This window comes from Acomys minous (assembly GCF_964271855.1).
Source record: "Acomys minous genome assembly, chromosome: 4".
NCBI classification, from domain to species: Eukaryota; Metazoa; Chordata; class Mammalia; order Rodentia; family Muridae; genus Acomys; species Acomys minous.
In genome coordinates, this window is record NC_140486.1 from 75,807,183 (window position 1) to 75,821,957 (window position 14,775).

At 48.8% G+C, this 14,775-nt stretch overlaps 1 protein-coding gene across 3 annotated transcripts in view; it reads right to left on the reverse strand.

Annotated features, from left to right (window-relative positions):
* Positions 1 to 7,249: 7,249 nt before the first annotated feature.
* The window catches only part of HIBCH (3-hydroxyisobutyryl-CoA hydrolase), a 66,584-nt gene continuing 59,058 nt past the window's right edge, over positions 7,250 to 14,775 (reverse strand). For 2 of the 3 annotated variants that reach the window (XM_084778375.1, XM_084778373.1), the window contains 3 exons: positions 13,947 to 14,066; positions 11,663 to 11,696; positions 7,250 to 8,000 (listed from right to left, as the gene is read on the reverse strand). In XM_084778375.1, the coding sequence (XP_084634501.1) occupies positions 7,885 to 8,000; positions 11,663 to 11,696; positions 13,947 to 14,066 (270 nt within the window). In that variant the 3' untranslated portion in view covers positions 7,250 to 7,884. The remainder of the gene's footprint in view (positions 8,001 to 11,662; positions 11,697 to 13,946; positions 14,067 to 14,775) is intronic. The other variant, XM_084778374.1, reaches the window with a different exon arrangement.

Genomic DNA, 14,775 nt, shown 5'->3' on the forward strand with positions numbered 1-14,775 from the left:
GGAGGAACTCCTGTGTGTGAGTGAGGAGGGAGGAACACCTGTGTGTGAGTGAGGAGAGAGGAACACCTGTGTGTGAGTGAGGAGGGAGGAACTCCTGTGTGTGAGTGAGGAGGGAGGAACACCTGTGTGTGAGTGAGGAGGGGAGGAACTCCTGTGTGTGAGTGACGAGGGAGGAACTCCTGTGTGTGAGTGAGGATGGAGGAACACCTGTGTGTGAGTGAGGAGGGAGGAACACCTGTGTGTGAGTGAGGAGGGAGGAACTCCTGTGTGTGAGTGAGGAGGGAGGAACACCTGTGTGTGAGTGAGGAGGGAGGAACTCCTGTGTGTGAGTGAGGAGGGGAGGAACACCTGTGTGTGAGTGAGGAGGGAGGAACACCTGTGTGTGAGTGAGGAGGGAGGAACACCTGTGTGTGAGTGAGGAGGGAGGAACACCTGTGTGTGAGTGAGGAGGGAGGAACACCTGTGTGTGAGTGAGGAGGGAGGAACTCCTGTGTGTGAGAAGGGGGAGAGGGGAAGGAACTCCTGTGTGTGAGTGGAGCGGGCAGGGGGAGGGTGGAGGAAGGAGGAACTCCTGTGTGTGAGTGAGGAGGGAGGAACACCTGTGTGTGTGAGTGAGGAGAGGGGAACACCTGTGTGTGAGTGAGGAGGGAGGAACACCTGTGTGTGAGTGAGGAGGGAGGAACTCCTGTGTGTGAGAAGGGGGAGAGGGGAAGGAACTCCTGTGTGTGAGTGGAGCGGGCAGGGGGAGGGTGGAGGAAGGAGGAACACCTGTGTGTGAGTGAGGAGGGAGGAACTCCTGTGTGTGAGTGAGGAGGGAGGAACACCTGTGTGTGAGTGAGGAGAGGAGGAACACCTGTGTGTGAGTGAGGAGGAAGGAACTCCTGTGTGTGAGTGAAGAGGGGAGGAACTCCTGTGTGTGAGTGAGGAGGGGAGGAACACCTGTGTGTGAGTGAGGAGGGGAGGAACACCTGTGTGTGAGTGACGAGGGAGGAACTCCTGTGTGTGAGTGACGAGGGAGGAACTCCTGTGTGTGAGTGAGGAGGGAGGAACACCTGTGTGTGAGTGAGGAGGGAGGAACTCCTGTGTGTGAGTGAGGAGGGAGGAACACCTGTGTGTGAGTGAGGAGGGAGGAACTCCTGTGTGTGAGTGAGGAGGGAGGAACACCTGTGTGTGAGTGAGGAGGGGAGGAACTCCTGTGTGTGAGTGACGAGGGAGGAACTCCTGTGTGTGAGTGAGGATGGAGGAACACCTGTGTGTGAGTGAGGAGGGAGGAACACCTGTGTGTGAGTGAGGAGGGAGGAACTCCTGTGTGTGAGTGAGGAGGGAGGAACACCTGTGTGTGAGTGAGGAGGGAGGAACTCCTGTGTGTGAGTGAGGAGGGGAGGAACACCTGTGTGTGAGTGAGGAGGGAGGAACACCTGTGTGTGAGTGAGGAGGGAGGAACACCTGTGTGTGAGTGAGGAGGGAGGAACACCTGTGTGTGAGTGAGGAGGGAGGAACTCCTGTGTGTGAGAAGGGGGAGAGGGGAAGGAACTCCTGTGTGTGAGTGGAGCGGGCAGGGGGAGGGTGGAGGAAGGAGGAACTCCTGTGTGTGAGTGAGGAGGGAGGAACACCTGTGTGTGTGAGTGAGGAGAGGGGAACACCTGTGTGTGAGTGAGGAGGGAGGAACACCTGTGTGTGAGTGAGGAGGGAGGAACTCCTGTGTGTGAGAAGGGGGAGAGGGGAAGGAACTCCTGTGTGTGAGTGGAGCGGGCAGGGGGAGGGTGGAGGAAGGAGGAACACCTGTGTGTGAGTGAGGAGGGAGGAACTCCTGTGTGTGAGTGAGGAGGGAGGAACACCTGTGTGTGAGTGAGGAGAGGAGGAACACCTGTGTGTGAGTGAGGAGGAAGGAACTCCTGTGTGTGAGTGAAGAGGGGAGGAACTCCTGTGTGTGAGTGAGGAGGGGAGGAACACCTGTGTGTGAGTGAGGAGGGGAGGAACACCTGTGTGTGAGTGACGAGGGAGGAACTCCTGTGTGTGAGTGACGAGGGAGGAACTCCTGTGTGTGAGTGAGGAGGGAGGAACACCTGTGTGTGAGTGAGGAGGGAGGAACTCCTGTGTGTGAGTGAGGAGGGAGGAACACCTGTGTGTGAGTGAGGAGGGAGGAACTCCTGTGTGTGAGTGAGGAGGGAGGAACACCTGTGTGTGAGTGAGGAGGGGAGGAACTCCTGTGTGTGAGTGACGAGGGAGGAACTCCTGTGTGTGAGTGAGGATGGAGGAACACCTGTGTGTGAGTGAGGAGGGAGGAACACCTGTGTGAGTGAGGAGGGAGGAACTCCTGTGTGTGAGTGAGGAGGGAGGAACACCTGTGTGTGAGTGAGGAGGGAGGAACACCTGTGTGTGAGTGAGGAGGGAGGAACTCCTGTGTGTGAGTGAGGAGGGGAGGAACTCCTGTGTGTGAGTGAGGAGGGAAGGAACTCCTGTGTGTGAGTGAGGAGGGAGGAACACCTGTGTGTGAGTGAGGAGGGAGGAACTCCTGTGTGTGAGTGAGGAGGGAGGAACACCTGTGTGTGAGTGAGGAGGGGAGGAACTCCTGTGTGTGAGTGACGAGGGAGGAACTCCTGTGTGTGAGTGAGGATGGAGGAACACCTGTGTGTGAGTGAGGAGGGAGGAACACCTGTGTGTGAGTGAGGAGGGAGGAACTCCTGTGTGTGAGTGAGGAGGGAGGAACACCTGTGTGTGAGTGAGGAGGGAGGAACACCTGTGTGTGAGTGAGGAGGGAGGAACTCCTGTGTGTGAGTGAGGAGGGGAGGAACTCCTGTGTGTGAGTGAGGAGGGGAGGAACTCCTGTGTGTGAGTGAGGAGGGAGGAACACCTGTGTGTGAGTGAGGAGGGAGGAACTCCTGTGTGTGAGTGAGGAGGGAGGAACACCTGTGTGTGAGTGAGGAGGGGAGGAACTCCTGTGTGTGAGTGACGAGGGAGGAACTCCTGTGTGTGAGTGAGGATGGAGGAACACCTGTGTGTGAGTGAGGAGGGAGGAACACCTGTGTGTGAGTGAGGAGGGAGGAACTCCTGTGTGTGAGTGAGGAGGGAGGAACACCTGTGTGTGAGTGAGGAGGGAGGAACTCCTGTGTGTGAGTGAGGAGGGGAGGAACACCTGTGTGTGAGTGAGGAGGGAGGAACACCTGTGTGTGAGTGAGGAGGGAGGAACACCTGTGTGTGAGTGAGGAGGGAGGAACACCTGTGTGTGAGTGAGGAGGGAGGAACTCCTGTGTGTGAGTGAGGAGGGAGGAACTCCTGTGTGTGAGTGAGGAGGGAGGAACACCTGTGTGTGAGTGAGGAGGGAGGAACTCCTGTGTGTGAGAAGGGGGAGAGGGGAAGGAACTCCTGTGTGTGAGTGGAGCGGGCAGGGGGAGGGTGGAGGAAGGAGGAACTCCTGTGTGTGAGTGAGGAGGGAGGAACACCTGTGTGTGTGAGTGAGGAGAGGGGAACACCTGTGTGTGAGTGAGGAGGGAGGAACACCTGTGTGTGAGTGAGGAGGGAGGAACTCCTGTGTGTGAGAAGGGGGAGAGGGGAAGGAACTCCTGTGTGTGAGTGGAGCGGGCAGGGGAGGGTGGAGGAAGGAGGAACACCTGTGTGTGAGTGAGGAGGGAGGAACTCCTGTGTGTGAGTGAGGAGGGAAGAACACCTGTGTGTGAGTGAGGAGAGGAGGAACACCTGTGTGTGAGTGAGGAGGAAGGAACTCCTGTGTGTGAGTGAAGAGGGGAGGAACTCCTGTGTGTGAGTGAGGAGGGGAGGAACACCTGTGTGTGAGTGAGGAGGGGAGGAACACGTGTGTGTGAGTGACGAGGGAGGAACTCCTGTGTGTGAGTGACGAGGGAGGAACTCCTGTGTGTGAGTGAGGATGAAGGAACACCTGTGTGTGAGTGAGGAGGGAGGAACACCTGTGTGTGAGTGAGGAGGAAAGAACTCCTGTGTGTGAGTGAGGAGGAAGGAACTCCTGTGTGTGAGTGAGGAGGGGAGGAACTCCTGTGTGTGAGTGAGGAGGGAGGAACACCTGTGTGTGAGTGAGGAGGGGAGGAACACCTGTGTGTGAGTGAGGAGGGAGGAACTCCTGTGTGTGAGTGAGGAGGAAAGGAACACCTGTGTGTGAGTGAGGAGGGAGGAACACCTGTGTGTGAGTGAGGAGGGGAGGAACACCTGTGTGTGAGTGAGGAGGGGAGGAACACCTGTGTGTGAGTGAGGAGGGAGGAACACCTGTGTGTGAGTGAGGAGGGAGGAACTCCTGTGTGTGAGTGAGGAGAGGAGGAACTCCTGTGTGTGAGTGAGGAGGGAGGAACACCTGTGTGTGAGTGAGGAGGGAGGAACACCTGTGTGTGAGTGAGGAGGGGAGGAACACCTGTGTGTGAGTGACGAGGGAGGAACTCCTGTGTGTGAGTGAGGAGGGAGGAACACCTGTGTGTGAGTGATGAGGGAGGAACACCTGTGTGTGAGTGAGGAGGGGAGGAACTCCTGTGTGTGAGTGAGGAGGGAGGAACTCCTGTGTGTGAGTGAGGATGGAGGAACACCTGTGAGTGAGTGAGGAGGGAGGAACACCTGTGTGTGAGTGAGGAGGGAGGAACTCCTGTGTGTGAGTGAGGAGGGAGGAACACCTGTGTGTGAGTGAGGAGGGAGGAACTCCTGTGTGTGAGTGAGGAGGGGAGGAACACCTGTGTGTGAGTGAGGAGGGAGGAACACCTGTGTGTGAGTGAGGAGGAAGGAACTCCTGTGTGTGAGTGAGGAGGAAGGATCTCCTGTGTGTGAGTGAGGAGGGGAGGAACTCCTGTGTGTGAGTGAGGAGGGAGGAACTCCTGTGTGTGAGTGAGGAGGGAGGAACACCTGTGTGTGAGTGAGGAGGGGAGGAACTCCTGTGTGTGAGTGAGGAGGGAGGAACTCCTGTGTGTGAGTGAGGAGGAAAGGAACACCTGTGTGTGAGTGAGGAGGGAGGAACACCTGTGTGTGAGTGAGGAGGGGAGGAACACCTGGGTGTGAGTGAGGAGGGAGGAACACCTGTGTGTGAGTGAGGAGGGGAGGAACACCTGTGTGTGAGTGAGGAGGGAGGAACACCTCTGTGTGAGTGAGGAGGGAGGAACACCTGTGTGTGAGTGAGGAGAGGAGGAACTCCTGTGTGTGAGTGAGGAGGGAGGAACACCTGTGTTGAGTGAGGAGGGAGGAACACCTGTGTGTGAGTGAGGAGGGGAGGAACACCTGTGTGTGAGTGACGAGGGAGGAACTCCTGTGTGTGAGTGAGGAGGGAGGAACACCTGTGTGTAAGTGAGGAGGGAGGAACACCTGTGTGTGAGTGAGGAGGGGAGGAACTCCTGTGTGTGAGTGAGGAGGGAGGAACTCCTGTGTGTGAGTGAGGAGGGAGGAACACCTGTGTGTGAGTGAGGAGAGAGGAACACCTGTGTGTGAGTGAGGAGGGAGGAACTCCTGTGTGTGAGTGAGGAGGGAGGAACTCCTGTGTGTGAGTGAGGAGGGAGGAACACCTGTGTGTGTGAGTGAGGAGAGGGGAACACCTGTGTGTGAGTGAGGAGGGAGGAACACCTGTGTGTGAGTGAGGAGGGAGGAACTCCTGTGTGTGAGAAGGGGGAGAGGGGAAGGAACTCCTGTGTGTGAGTGGAGCGGGCAGGGGGAGGGTGGAGGAAGGAGGAACACCTGTGTGTGAGTGAGGAGGGAGGAACTCCTGTGTGTGAGTGAGGAGGGAGGAACTCCAGTGTGTGAGTGAGGAGGGAGGAACACCTGTGTGTGAGTGAGGAGGGAGGAACTCCTGTGTGTGAGTGAGGAGGGAGGAATACCTGTGTGTGAGTGAGGAGGGAGGAACACCTGTGTGTGAGTGAGGAGGGAGGAACTCCAGTGTGTGAGTGAGGAGGGAGGAACACCTGTGTGTGAGTGAGGAGGGAGGAACTCCTGTGTGTGAGTGAGGAGGGAGGAACTCCAGTGTGTGAGTGAGGAGGGAGGAACTCCTGTGTGTGAGTGAGGAGGGAGGAACACCTGTGTGTGAGTGAGGAGGGAGGAACACCTGTGTGTGAGTGAGGAGGGGAGGAACACCTGTGTGTGAGTGAGGAGGGAGGAACTCCTGTGTGTGAGTGAGGAGGGAGGAACACCTGTGTGTGAGTGAGGAGGGAGAAACACCTGTGTGTGAGTGAGGAGGGAGGAACACCTGTGTGTGAGTGAGGAGGGGAGGAACACCTGTGTGTGAGTGAGGAGGGGAGGAACACCTGTGTGTGAGTGAGGAGGGAGGAACTCCTGTGTGTGAGTGAGGAGGGGAGGAACACCTGTGTGTGAGTGAGGATGGAGGAACACCTGTGTGTGAGTGAGGAGGGAGGAACTCCTGTGTGTGAGTGAGGAGGGGAGGAACACCTGTGTGTGAGTGAGGAGGGAGGAACTCCTGTGTGTGAGTGAGGAGGGGAGGAACTCCTGTGTGTGAGTGAGGAGGGGAGGAACACCTGTGTGTGAGTGAGGAGGGAGGAACTCCTGTGTGTGTGAGTGTGTGTGTGTGTGTGTGTGTGTGTGTGTGTGTGTGTGTATGTGTGTGTGTGTTTATGAACTGTTGTGTGTGGGGAGGGGGAGATAGGAACTCCTGTGTGTGAGTAAGGGGGTAGGGGGGAAGAACACCCTTTTAAGTTTTTCAGGAGCCTGGGATGAAGGAGAAATTATGACAAGTTACAAAATAAAATAAATAATTAGCTAAATGTAATGTGAAAATTATTCTGACTTAGAAACTTAAGATCTCTAGTGTGGAATTCTTTGCAGTATCTTGCATCCCTTAAAAAATATTCTGTCCGGGCTGGAGAGATGCTCAGTATTTAGAGCCCTGGCTGCTCTTCCAGAGGACCTGGGCTCAGTTTCCAGCACCCAGAAGGCAACTCAGAATCATTCTTAATTCCCAATTTGAGGGGATCCAGTGTTCTTATGGCTCTGTAGGCATACAGTATATTCATACACATGCAGGTAAAATACACATACACATAAAAATATTTGAAAAGTTCTGCCAACTTCCAATTACTAAAGACATTTATATTTTAAACTGTGTTTAGATTATCACATAAAGATTTGATCAAACTTATAAAAAGCAGAGTATGTCTGTCTTAAGAGATTGTTGTATTTCTCATTTTTCGAGGTTAGTAAATACTACACATGACAAGAATAATGCTTTCATTTCTACTGGGAAGGGTGTTCTGATGAGTTGGGAAAGGCAGAGGACTACTTAGCATCCTGGAGACAGAACTTCATACACCCTTTTTATTTTTGCATGAGATTTTTCATGGTTACAAAGTAATTCTTCTGCTACACTATTGTTTTAAAATGCATTCATATGCTTAAAAAAGGAAAATTTATAATGTATCAACATACCACCTCCAAATTTCAGGGTCTTTATTTTTAATAATTTCTACATAATTAGGTTAATTGGCACATAAACTACCACTGGAAGCCAAAGTTAACCATTTTCATGAGTGATAAACTCAAGACTCTCTGGAACTCTTTAGAATTTTTCATCTTTTAGACCAGGAACCAGCAAACGACTTTTGATGAAAATCACTGTAGAGAGCGGAGGTGCTATGGGTCATGTGCTATGGCCACTCCAGGCGGCCGTAGATAAGAAATGCTGCTACGCTGAAGTATAAAGCATTGGTGTTGGAACTTCAGGTCACTTTCAAATCACGAAAAGTTATAAACTGTTATTTAAACTTCAGGCAAGCACTGGATCATGAAGCATTAGTCTTTTCATTTCTTCCCCAACCATTTAAAACTGAGGAAAGCAGCTGCAGGCTGGATGGAAATGCAGCAAGATGCCAGACCTGGCCTCTGTGCTATAGATTTGGTGACCCCTCCTCCAAAGTAAACCTTAGGGGTCTGACCACCTCAGAATTTCAAATCATTGCTTCCCAGAGATTTAAAATAACCTTTCAAATCTTCATCGGTAACGTCTTTTAGACTGGATGGTTTCCACTTTGGACTCTGGTCTTTGTCAATGAGAACTGTCAAAAACAAGGTAGAGACATTAGCACCTTTTTCTGCTATTATGAGATTTAATTACTGAACTGACAACTGTGTTTTAATAGGCACTTTTTTCTATACCACATTTTTATGCAAGGTTTATGCTTTTACTAAAACCCAGTGAACTAATATGGCAGCCCATATATTCCTCTTCTGTCCTTAGACAAAACTATAAATGAAATTTCCATGCTACAGACAGCTGAACTCTGCATTGTTGCAGGTGAGAGGGAGACCAAGGTGGGCACAGGACTCAGGTTTCTAAACAGGCTGTGAGAGGAAAATTAAAGTAGAGGAATGGAGATTTCATTCCTAATTAAATATAGATATTGCTCTTCTACCAAACCCTCTACTTCTTACAGCTTTGAATAATTAAGACAAAACAAAACAACAAAATCAGACCATCAGGTAATCACCAAATCTACTCCCACTTCAGTACAGACATCACTTTGGGTAGCTGAAACATATCCCCTGAGGATTCTAAGTGTGAAGCCATCTGTAAGTGCTTAAAACATAAAAAGAATGTGGGACATGGCAGGTCCAGATGATGCTCCCTCATCAGCTGGGACATAGGAGGGCCACATTCCGTGCTGGGACAGCGTACAAAGACCCTAGACCAAAATGTGTCCAAAGCTGGCTCTCTGAGGAAACATATCAGAGCTGCCCAGGAGACAAGCCCCAGGAGATGTCCTGGGCACGCCTCCTGCAATTGGCAAGTCCTTGGTTTAAAACCCAGAGTTCTGAGGTGGGAGGACACACTCTCCGTTTCTCCCTCCACAGCTCCCTGTCTTTGTCTTTCTTTTATCATTAAGTGTCTCTTACCATTTAATTTAGTGAATTAAAATCTAGCTCGTCGAGTCTCAACTGTCTTTATTTTAACCAAGTTGCACTCAGCTATCTGGGATTTTCTGAAGGCCGAGCGTCCCCGCCCCCCCGCCACCCCCCCCCCCCATTGGAAGAAACGCAGACTTCCAGTGCTTTGTCTTAGCTAAGTGCTGACTGCTCTGCGTGAGGCTCAGGGATTGGACCAGAAAGCTTTTTTGCCTATAGAGGTGGCCTCCTGTGTGACTGGCTCTCAGGACAAGGCCTTCCTCAGCCAGCCTCTCAAGGCGGAAGAAAACTCTGTGACCAGATTCTCAGCCAGCCTCCCTGAGAAAGAACCCACAATAGAATGTCTAGTGTCTGGTGTTGGTGCGCTACAGGTATGCACATGCTAGTCACGAGCCTAGATGCAGAGTATGCAGGAGCTCCACACTGCTCCTCACAAGTACTTGCCAATCTTTAATTGCAAACAGTTTTTAAAAATGGTTAAGGTGGCAAATCTCAGCCGTGCCTAACATGTATAACTTTAAAGAACAATGGGAGAGAGAAGAGGAGGGGAGAGGAGAGGGGAAAGGGAGGAGGGGGAGGAGGAGGAGGAGGAGGAGCAGGAGGAGGAAGAGGAGAGAAGGAAAAGGAGAGGAGAGAGCGAATTTGCTTGGTTGTTGTTTGGTGTTGGCAATGCAGGAATTAAACCTCGGGCCTTATGCATCTTGAGTAAGCATTCTGTCATTAGGCTATATTCCCTGCCTTAAATATTAAGCACTAAGTCTAGAGTTGGAACAGCAGTCTGGGAACCAAGGAAGAAAGTAGCCTTGTTGCATAGAGAAAGATGTATGCACAATTAAATGTAGACATGGGTGAGGTGTTTATATTCGGTTTTATTTTCCGATAGCCGGGATAACAGCTGTGTAACAGCTTTCTGCAGGAGGCCACATGTCTGACTGTCTCCTGTGGGGTTCTGAAGCAGATCACAAGTGGCTGGGACCCCTCCAACCTAAAGCTTCTATTTCTTAGCCAGTGCCGATCAAAGTCTCGTCTTAGGACACCCTTTCCACAGGAGCTCTCTCCCTTCACTGTCTACCTCCTTGGTACTCTACTGAAGGGCACAGGAGAGAGCATGAAGCACATCTGTGTTCCTGCAAGACAGAAAGTGCTGCAGGAGCAGAGAGCAGCTAACGCTTTGCTCTGTTAACCTGGTTCATTTTTACCTTCTGTAACCAGAAAGGAGTTCATCCTAGATGTTAAGAGTAAGAATGTTTTAACAACCATCTCCCTAATTTGCTAACTTATTTTTATCTAATTTGCTGACACATTTTTATAGTTAGTAAATTGCAGCAAGAACATTAAACAGTTTTACCCAGAACAGATGTTACTTTCTGAATAAAAGTCTATGCTAAAACAGGCAACTTTTTTTTGTCCCTGGGCGGGGCGTGGGAAGTAGCTTGAGACAGGAGGGTGGCAGATTTGGGACCAGCCTGGCCTACACAGGCTCGTCTCATGATAAAAGTTCTTTTTCAATTTTAGAAGGAAAAGTAGCCTGATAAGCAACTGCTTTGGGTTTGTTGTTGTTGGTATTGTTGGTAGTTTTTCTTTTTCTTTTGGATACAGGGTCTCTCTATTTTGTGGCTCTGACTAGCCTGGAAAACGGTAAGTAGACCAAGCTGGTCTGGAACTCAGAGAGATCCACATGCCTCTGCCTCCCGAGTGCTGGGATTAAAGGTGCGAACCACCACAGCAGATAGACACTTGCTCTGCAACTCAACATTCTGATGTTGGCTAACTTCAACTCCTTTTCTGTTGGAGTTACTGAAAATATCTTGTACTTGCAAGAGGACCATCATAATAGTTAGCGCACACTTAAGTAATAACTCTTGGGTTCCCTGAGAGCAGAGAGCACAACTATGATCTGAATGGCTATAGAAATTAGTAGGAAAGATGCATACTTTGTTTTCCTCATACAGCCACCTGCTTGGACTCAACCCCATGAGTCTCCCAAAATCACCTGCACCCTAGGTTAATGTTACATTAAGAGGATTCTACAAAATCTCAGAATGTAGAAAATAATACTTTCCTTGAGAAATTTCTGGGCTTAGAGACATATAGGTCAGTGGTAGAACATTAGCAGAGGGAGGGGAGGGAGAAAGGGAGAGGGAGGAGGAGAGGAAGGTGGAGGAGGAGGAAGAGGACGATGGAGGGAAGGAGGAGAGGAGAGAGAGAACTGTACTTGATTAAAATGATTACTAGAAACAAGAAAACTGGCCAGGCTGGGAGGCAGAGGCAGAGAAAGAGACGTGCAAAATTTATACAGAAGAACTAATTTTATGTAAACATATCAACTATACATAAAAGGAATGGTTACAAAACAAGATAAGCTTTCTGTAAACGTACTGCCCTGGGATGAGCGAGAACAGGCAGTTTAATGTCCTGTGTCCTCTCGCAGTGATGCCCACTGCCTGCACACCAGGGAGCTGGGGGTGGGCTCAGACACCGCCCAGTCAGCCCAGAACAGTACAAAGGAAGGCGGAATCGCTGAGGGCTTTCTGGTTAAGAATCAGTACACCTTTCAAAAGCAGCAGGGCATGTTTACCGATTACAAACTCTGTGAGCAGAAGGGCAGGGTCTGGCACACACATCAGAGAATAGTGCCAAGACGCGCATGTGAGACGCCTTCCCATATGTTTTATATATGTGCACACGCATGCATGCACACACACATAGCAATTTTAAAGGTTTAATTTTCACTAAAAGAGCCACTGAAGTTGACTGGGTGTGCTCACAAATCTTCCCTGACAGGAAGAAAGAAGTACAGAGACTTGTCACTTACCAGCTCTAACACCCTCGTGAAAGTCATGAGCTTCCTGAAAGAAAGTGAAGAGTGACTGAAAGGGTTCAGGGGCCCCTGGTTCCTCTGCTCTCTCTCTTCCACCTCATCTCACTCCTATGACAACAACCTTGACCATCCCACTCGGACTGGACCCCTCCAGATAGCTCACTTCAGACCTCCTCCCAACTTTGCTGGCTCCAACAAGGCCCCTGAGACAGCATACCTTTGCTTCTCCTCAGCTTGCTGCACCCTGTGACCCCCCCTCCCTCTGCACCCCCCCTCACCCCCGTGTTGCCTTTATATTGTTCTTTATCCAGCCGAGGCTCTTGAGGGCACAGAGACGGCCACTAGCTTTGGAAAATGTCCTCAACCCTCAAACATGGTTTCATTGTTGGAGGCTGCGGGACTAAGTGGCTGAGTACATGCAGTTGAAATGCTTGGCACTACTGCACAGTGACTGTGGCCTTGGCATGCGGTTTCCTTTATGACATGGCCACATCAATTCCTCATGAGACGATCTGAATCTGTTTCCTAAGGGCACAGTGGCACACTAAGTGTTCAGTGAATGCTGCTGTTAGCAACCTACAATCTTTTTTCTCTTTGGATAATTCCATCCTTCAGGACCGGGTCCTAATATCCTCCATCTTACAAGTGAACCTCACAGCCCTTGACTGTTTTTTTAGAAGAAAGTCTGTATACACGCATTATCTTCACTGCTTCACAGCTCATGGCGCTCTAACTTCTGCCTCTGCAACGCTGAGGGCTTGCCAAAACCCACTCAATGATTATCAACTTTTCTCTTATTAATTCCTTGTTTCTCATATATTTGGGTTATGCTATATTTTCATTTTCATTCAATTTTAGTAATTTATTTCCTTAGTGACCCAACAATTATTCAATAATATCCAAGACCCTGTATATTTTCTGTCACAGTTGATATTTAGCTTTATTCCATGTGGCCAGAAAAAAATACAAGGAGATACTCCAATTTTATTTGTTGAGACTTGCATTATTTTACAAAATGTGGCCTATTTGGGGGGAAATTCCATAGGCTACTGAAAAGATTGTGTACTCACTGGTGTGTGGGTTCAATATTCTGCAGATAACAGGTCCACTTGATGTTGGTTAGTGCCAGTATTCTTTGGCTTATTTTTAGATGATGTGCCTTTTGGTGAAAGTGGGGTACTAAAGTTACTTACTATTAATGTGTTAGGGGTAGTCATTGGCTTTATGTCTAGTCATATTTATTTTTATGAAATTAGGTGCAGCAAGTTTGTTGTATATATGCTTACAGCTATAATGTCTTCTCAGTGGATTGTTCCCTTATCAGTATGATGTGACCTTCTTTGTACTTTCTGATTAGAAGTCTCTTATGTCGGCTATATGAACAGCTTTTCCTGTTGCTTCCTCATTCTGTTTGCTTGGAATGGATCTCTGTGGCCATTCATTCTTCTCAATCCTAAAGTTATCTCTATCTTTTGTGGTGATATATGTTTCTTGGAAGCAGCACAATGCTGGTCCTGTTTTATAAATACAGTCTGCTCACCTATGTCTTTGACTGCAGAGCTGAGATCACTGATGCTCAGCTACTGTTGATGTGTGTGCACTGACTCCTGTCATGTAATCACTGACCTAACAGTATTTTTCCCCATCACCTCTTGGCTGTGATTATTTTTCTCTTCAGTGTAAGTAGTGCCTCCAGAGTCCTCTGAAGAAGGGCTGCCTTGGTCATAAACTACTTTCACCTGCTTTTATTGTGGGACTTTTTCTTTTGTCCTCAATTATGAAAGATTGACTTGCTAGGTAAAACAGTGTGGACTGACATCCGTGTTCTATCATTGGTATGCGTCTGCCTGACTGTTAAAGACCGCACTATAAACTAAGCTGTTATTCCGATAACCCACCTTTCTGTGTGACTTGGTCTTTCACTCCTGCAGCTCTCACCACACTTTCTATGTTTTGGCTGGCATATGGTATATTTTTTGGGTGTATCTGTATTCTGTATGCCTCTTTCACCTAGATGGCATCTCCCTAGATTTGGGAATTTTTCTTTTGTGATTTTATTGAACATATTTTCTATGCCTTTGATCTCTTTTCTTCTTTGATGCCAATAATTCATAAATTTGGCCCATGGATCCCCATGCATATTCCCCATGATTTTTTAAAAAGACTGGCTATTTTCTTTGACTAAGTGACCCAATTCCTCTACCTTTTCTTCAAGCCTTGATAATCTGTCTTCCATTTGCTTATTCTATTCTGAATTTTTTCTATATAATATGCTTACCATACATGCTTGAGTTAGCCGATACTCCATGGTCAGCACCTCTTGCAAGGTCTTTGAAGAGCCCTCCATGAGCTGCCTTAGTGTGATCTTTAGGGATGTTGGAGACATCTTATTAATTACCTGAGGGGGGAAAATATTATTACCCAACTGCCCCTTTGCTGTATATAATAAGTGAGGTAAGGTTCTGTGTAAGCCGTATTAAAACCTGCACCATAGAACTTCTTTCATTTTCCAAAGACTCAGAAAAATATGCCTTTCTTTAGCCCTGCCAAAGCAGGAGAAAGTGTCCTAACCTACCCCAAAAGTAACACAGATCACCCTATGAGTGGAATAGACTTATAGCACTCAAATAAACCCACATTTTGAGTTTGCCTAGCATTAGCTAAGTAGAGACTACACTTAAGCAAAATACACATTTTATCTCAGGAACATCCCTCAAAAATGTCAAGGTAGGAAAAACCTCTCCATAATCTGGGCATGGAAAACAGCTCCTATGACTACCTTTCCTTAATATCAATTACAAAATAAGAGTACCATACTGACCCTTCAACTATACTGCCCTGTTTTGCATTTAAAGAGCCTATCATTAGTGTTCCAAGTCACACTATGACTGTGACCACTGGCTGACACATGAGGCCATCACATACCTGCAATCCTTTTTATAACTGCACATACAGTTTTCAGGTTGATTATTGACTAAGTGGCTGAAAGGTTTATGCTGAGTTTAAAGAATTCACATTTTAAAATCTGTATTTTTCTTTTTAAAATGATATTTTTTCAGATTTGTATATGAGTATTAGTTGATTATAATCTACCTGCTATCTTCTTA